At 35.4% G+C, this 6,393-nt stretch overlaps 1 protein-coding gene and 1 non-coding gene across 2 annotated transcripts; both read left to right on the top strand.

Annotated features, from left to right (window-relative positions):
• The first annotated feature begins 517 nt into the window (after positions 1–517).
• LOC136166190 (olfactory receptor 6C2-like) lies at positions 518–1,456 on the top strand. The gene has a single exon (XM_065932222.1). The coding sequence runs from the start codon at positions 518–520 to the stop codon at positions 1,454–1,456; it is 939 nt and encodes a 312-aa protein (XP_065788294.1).
• Positions 1,457–6,288: 4,832 nt separating this feature from the next.
• Positions 6,289–6,393, top strand: LOC136168030 (U6 spliceosomal RNA). The gene has a single exon (XR_010663195.1). It is a non-coding gene; the product is annotated as a U6 spliceosomal RNA (small nuclear RNA).

The following is a 6,393-nucleotide window of genomic DNA, read 5'->3' as shown; positions in this document are numbered from 1 at the left end:
GTGGCATATAGACTCTGTATAAAACGTCAAGCTCAGCCATTTATTTGCATTTAACAGGAACCAAAATTTTAAGCAGCTTGTGAGTTCATTCAAACTTGGGAGTAGTAAAGAATTAATAGGAGAAAAATAATGTTATAATAAACAAAAAATCATGTCACATAGATGATCCTTTCTATTTCTATTAGCTAAATGCATTTCAGACAGTCGAAGACAGGGTGAATTGAAAAATAGAGATTCAAGAGCATGCAAGGAGATCTAAAAATATGGACAGTAGAACAAACTTATTTCAGAAAACCATGATATTGAAGATACTTATAAACATAATGCACATTAAAAGACCTGAGAATCCCAGAGTTACGATCAGTCATTGTCAAGTCAAAGAATAAAATGAATATTTGTTGCATTGGTTGGATTTTATTTTTTATCCAATGTCCATGGCCTCGTAATTTCATACACGTTTTCTTCGTCCAATGTCACTTGACTTTCTGAGGAGCTTGAGAAGAACTAGAAGTCAGCAATGAGAAACAATACATCATTACCTACGTTCATACTCCTGGGGCTGACAGATGACCCTCCAATGCAAGTTCTGATTTTTATATTTCTGCTTGTCTCCTACTTATTGAGTGTAACTGGGAATCTGACCATCATTATACTCACTTTAGTAGACTCTCGCCTTAAAACTGCCATGTACTTTTTCCTCAAACACTTCTCCTTTTTAGAAACCTTATTCACAACAGTCTGCATTCCCAGATTCTTATACAGCTTATCAACTGGGGACAAAACTATTTCCTATAATGCCTGTGTCAGTCAACTATTTTTTATCTTCCTTTTTGGAGGAACAGAATTTTTTCTCCTGGCCATCATGTCCTATGATCGCTATGTGGCCATCTGCAAACCTTTACATTATGCAACCATCATGAACAGTAGAATCTGTGGAAGACTTGTTATTTGCTGTTGGATAGCAGGTTGTCTGGTCATATTTCCACCACTTTGCCTGGGCTTAAATCTGGAATTCTGTGACTATAATGTCATTGACCATTTTCTCTGTGATGCTTCTCCTATGCTAAAGATCTCTTGTTCAGACACATGGTTCATAGAACAGATGGTTGTTGCCCTTGCTGTGCTGACTGATATTGGGACATTTCTGTGTGTAGTTCTGTCATACACATACATCATCAAGACCATTATAAAGTTCCCTTCTGCCCAGCAAAAGATGAAGGCCTTTTCTACCTGTTCTTCTCATATGATTGTAGTTTCTATCACCTATGGCAGTTGTATCTTTATCTATGTCAAACCTTCAGCAAAAGATGAAGTGACAATTAATAAGGGTGTGTTAGTGCTCACTACTTCAGTTGCCCCCATGTTAAACCCAGTTATATATAGCCTGAGGAACAAGCAAGTGAAAGAAGCTTTTACCGACTTAATCAAAAGAATTTCATTGATTTTAAGGAAGTAAAAGAAGGTTGAAACTAAGCATAAAATATGAATTTAAAAAGAGCATTTGTCCTTAATGTCATAATCTTCATACCTTAATTAATGTACCCTGGTCTATTGTCTGTTTATATTAACTTTCTTATACCAGTGTTATTATTTAATCTCGGATCCAAGACCATCTTTTCAATGCCAGTTGCAATAAACAAGTTGCACCATTTCAACTTCTATTGAAAATAAACTTTCTGCAGGATGACATCTCATATCAAAAGAATACGAAATTATACTTCTAGGAGAAGGGACTTACCTAAACTCTAGTCTGGCTACAATCAATAAATTAACTATTAAATTGTGTGTGGAAAAAAAAATTGAAATCTTGAACTGATGTGAATATTAATAGAGTCATAGTATCCATTGTCTTGCTTTAAAGGTAAACATACAAAAAGTATATATATATATATATATATATATATATATATATATATATATATGTATGTATGTATGTATACATACATTTGCTCTTCTCAAGCAGGAATTAACTGCTGGAGACAGATTAGTTCAAGCAAAAAGGAAAGGGTTTTATTGCCAGAGAGGAAAATATGAGATCCACATCTACCTTATAAAAGAAAGTTTAAAGTGCAAAGATTTAGAGTTTAGATTCACTGGATTCTCTCTCAAGTGAAGAAGCTTCTACATTAATTCATCAGTGGGGTGTCAGTGATTTTATTAAAATCTACTGAGAAATTAAACTCATAAAACCATCCATTTGATAATAAAGCAAGACTAGTGCTGAAACACATAATACAATACAAGTCCTAAATATAGATAATTAAGCCAACAGGAGCCAGCAAATCTCAGCAATTTAAAGTCTTTAGACATTAAGAAAATTAAATCTGTAAGTACAAGGAAACTTTGTATTACAGACAAGGAATTCAATATAAAGGCAAAAATTATCTTTAACATTGAAAAAACATAAGGTGTAGCCTTCACTAATATTTCTCAAAGAAAGATGTTCTACAATTGTTTATTTTATACTTTACCATCTTTTGTATTTCTCACCAATAACTTCAATGGTCCAGACTGGAATGTTTGTGACTTTCACTTTTAGACCTATGCTCAAGGCATCACCTCTTACAAAGATTTCCTTCCCTGTGTCCCTCCTTAGTTTCCTGTGTGGAGCCCCTCATAGGACACCTGTCACATGCTGCAGTTAGTTATTATGCAATGACAGATCATCCCCAAATCAGTGGTTTAAAGCCTGAGCTTCTGAGTCAGTGGGATGTTTCTGTCTATTTGAGCAGATGTTAGCTTATCTTGGCTGGGTTTCTTTATACGAATGTCACTAAAGATGACTAGGTCTTGTTGTCAGGTAGGGCCTCACTCACAACTTTAGAAGCTGAATGACTCCTTACTAAGATAAATGAACCCTCTTCCAGATGATGTTTTATCTTCCAGCTGACAATTGTTCACATGGTAAGATCTTGAGGGAGAGAGCAGAAGCAGGCAAGGCCTCTGGAGTCCCAGACACATATCCCTTCTACATCACACATTCTATTAGTCAAGCAAGTCACAGGACCAGCCAGCATTCAAGAGAGAAAGGCAGAATCACTTGTGCATGGAAGCAGCCGGGACACACATTGCAGAGGTGCAGATACAGAGAGAGAAAGCCATCTTTGCTATCTGATTTCCACAGACACTATGCTTCCCCTAAATTCATGAATTTCCCATCTATTTTGTCTCAAGTATTACTGTTATCTGTTCAGTGTGCATACGAATCCCTGTGAAGACAAATATGATCAGTATTGTTTTTTAAAGAAGTATTAGTTAAATAAATCCTGTGTAAAACATGAAGGACCAAACTTTCAGAAAGAGAATATCTATAAAAATTCTAACTTTGAATAAAAATCATATGGAGAGAATGAGATGAGTGTAATTTTGTGAAATCAAAAAACAATTTATTCATAACAGTGTCCCACCCATCTTTTAATTTTAAAGTCTTTTCACATTTTTGACTGAAAGCAATGCTAATCATACAATAAGAGTAATAAACTTTTTCACATAAGATATGTTTGCTAATTCTCAAACCATGTCTCCTAGGTAAATTTTTCAGGAATGGCAAAATTGAAGTTTAATGAGTCCCATTTCTTTCTTCTGTGTAGACAGTTGAAAGTCATTTCTCTTGGTTCTTGCTGTATAATGATCATCTTTAGGTATTCCCATTCCCTTATTTTTTTTTCTCTTGTATCCCCATTTCTCATTCCCATTCCTCCACTGGCAACCATCTTTATTATTTTTAAAGTTTAATTTTTATTTACATGCATTTTACTACAAAATATGTTTGAATAGATCTAGCAAAACTATGTGTTGCTAGTAATTGCTGGAGAATATTATTTGCACCCAGTAGCTTTCACCTCCAATGTATATGTCTATTCCACTATATGGCACAGCCTCTCCAGTATAATAGAAGTGTAACTTCAAGGAAACTCTTTAAAAGTATACATGTATAAATTTTTTAAACACATCAGTTAAAACACTAATGCATGAAATGGTCTTCAACAATAGTGATAAATCATTTTCTAACAATGACAACATAACTATAAAAATATAGTAGGGTGTTTTAATTGAAAAATGTAAAATGTATTATTTGGGCTTCCCAGGTAGCACCGTGGTAAAGAATCTGCCTGCCAATGCAGGGGACACAAGAAACGCATGTTCAGTCCCTGGATCTGGTAGATCCCTTGGAATAGAAAATGGCAGCCTGCTCCAATATTCTTGCCTGAAAAATTCCGTGGACAGAGGAGCCTGGCAGGCTACAGTCCTTGGGGTCACAAAGACTGAGTGCATACACACACAAACACACCCATGCACAGACTCACACACAAATGCATTATTTAGCAATGTGACTACAGTGTGAACATATACACTTCACACTTTTGAAGCTGTGAAATTTTAAAACACAAAACCATGCTTCATAATAGAAATAAAGCAATACAAATTGAGAGAGTAAAGAGTGAAGACAGTCGTATATCACCACTTTCTTAACACCAAAACTTATCCTCTGTACACTGGAGTGAGGGGATATATGTATACCTACAGCTGACTCACATTGAGGTTTGACAGAAACAACAAAATTCTATAAAGCAATTATCCTTCAATAAAAAAATAAATTAAAAAAACAGTGCAAAGATGGCTTTAAAAAATTTAGAGATAGAGTTTGGATGAAGCAGAAAGAAACAGCTCATTGCTTTTTCAGGTAAAGGGGATTACTGTCCTCAAAAGTGTGCGTCCCCACCTGAAGAGGGGAGTAAGGAGCTTTACAGTAAAGGTTCAAAGAGCAAGGCATGGTCAGCTTGTGGACTTTCTCTTGACTGGATGGCGGTGAGGTAATGCGGAGTTAGCATTGTCAACCTTCTGGTTCTAAGGAGTCCTGTGAGGCCAGTGTGCTTGTGAGCAGCACAGTTAAATTCCACATGGTGGGGGTTTCAGTATCTGAACAACAGGTCAAAGGACATGGTTCAAGACTATTATCTACAGTCCTTCAGGAAGAACTAAAGGTCTTTGACTTTGGTTCATGGGTAAAGTATCATTATTTCATCTTGCTGACTGTTTTTGTTTCATTCTGCATTTATTCACTGCTCTGATTCAATTTGTTCTTTGACTAATTTTTTTCTACAGACAAAATGTAGACAGAACACATGGGTGGGGTTTTTCTAGGAAGGTCTCATAACCTAAGTGACACTCTTAAGTTTTATGTTAAATTGGAATGAACTAAAAATTGATTGAAGAAATATATACATTAATTTCAAGGTTACGTTTTCCCCAAGCACAACCTATAATTCTAATTCAAGACTCAGAAAGGGAGAAGGTTAAAAAATCAATGGTGGGTGACTGATTCCAATGACTGCAGAACTTTGTGGTATCTCCTTGTGTTAACTTGCCATACAGTCTTTTAACTGGTGCTTAAATTTTTGTAATTGCTTGTTTATTTCATTTTCCACTCCACTTGGACCCAAGCACAGGTTGAATAAACTCATTTTTCTACACTTCTTTCTCTATTTCATTTCTCTCTATTTTAATCTTTATTATTTTCTTATACTTCTATATTATCTTACTTTTCCATGCTTTAGGTTTAGTTTTTCCTTGGTCTAGTTCCCTCAATTTGTTAAGGTTAGGCTCCTGATCAGATCTTTCTTCTTTATTGATGGGTATTTACATACCTAAATTTCCTTTAAGCACTGCCTTTCTTGCCTTTTGGGCCAGTTTTGGAAGTTATGTTTTGGTTTACATTCATCTCTAAGTATTTTCTAATTTCCTTTGTGATTTCTTCTGTGGCTTATTGGTTGCCTATTTTGTGTTGTTTAAAATATTCACATATTTGTAAATTTTTCATTTTCCTTTTGTTATTGATATCTAGCTTCATCTCATTGTAGTCAGAGAAGATACTTTATGTGATGTCAATTTATTAAATTTGTTGAGACTTCTTTTATGACTCAGATGAAAGTGAGTAGAGAGGCCACTACCTCTGGGGCTGGAGATGCCACTCCCACTGAGGGTAGAGAAACAACTTTTGCTGGATCAGATTCTGCAGTTAACCTTCAGCAATTTCAGCCTTTAATCTATAGGAGATGAGGATCTCCTTCAGAGAAAAATGAAACATTTTAGGTCATACATGCAGTACCTGAGCTGGGAGTTTGAATCCCCTAACTCATCCTTTCCCTCACTACTTTTATTAGTGACTTTAGGAACAACCACCCAAAGTCATTATACCCCTTAGTTTTCAAAACGTGTTCAAAAATATCAAACACAGAGTCACTTAGTTTCTTGTTTCTTTTTAGTGGTTTATTAAGAGTTGCTGTTGTGCTCACTTCGGCAGCACATATACTAAAATTGGAATGATACAGAGAGGATTAGCATAGTCAGCACAAGGATGACAGGCAAATTCGTGAAGCGTTCCATATTTTT

This window comes from Muntiacus reevesi, chromosome 4 (assembly GCF_963930625.1).
Source record: "Muntiacus reevesi chromosome 4, mMunRee1.1, whole genome shotgun sequence".
Lineage (NCBI taxonomy): Eukaryota > Metazoa > Chordata > Mammalia > Artiodactyla > Cervidae > Muntiacus > Muntiacus reevesi.
This window is presented reverse-complemented; position numbering and strand designations above follow the sequence as displayed.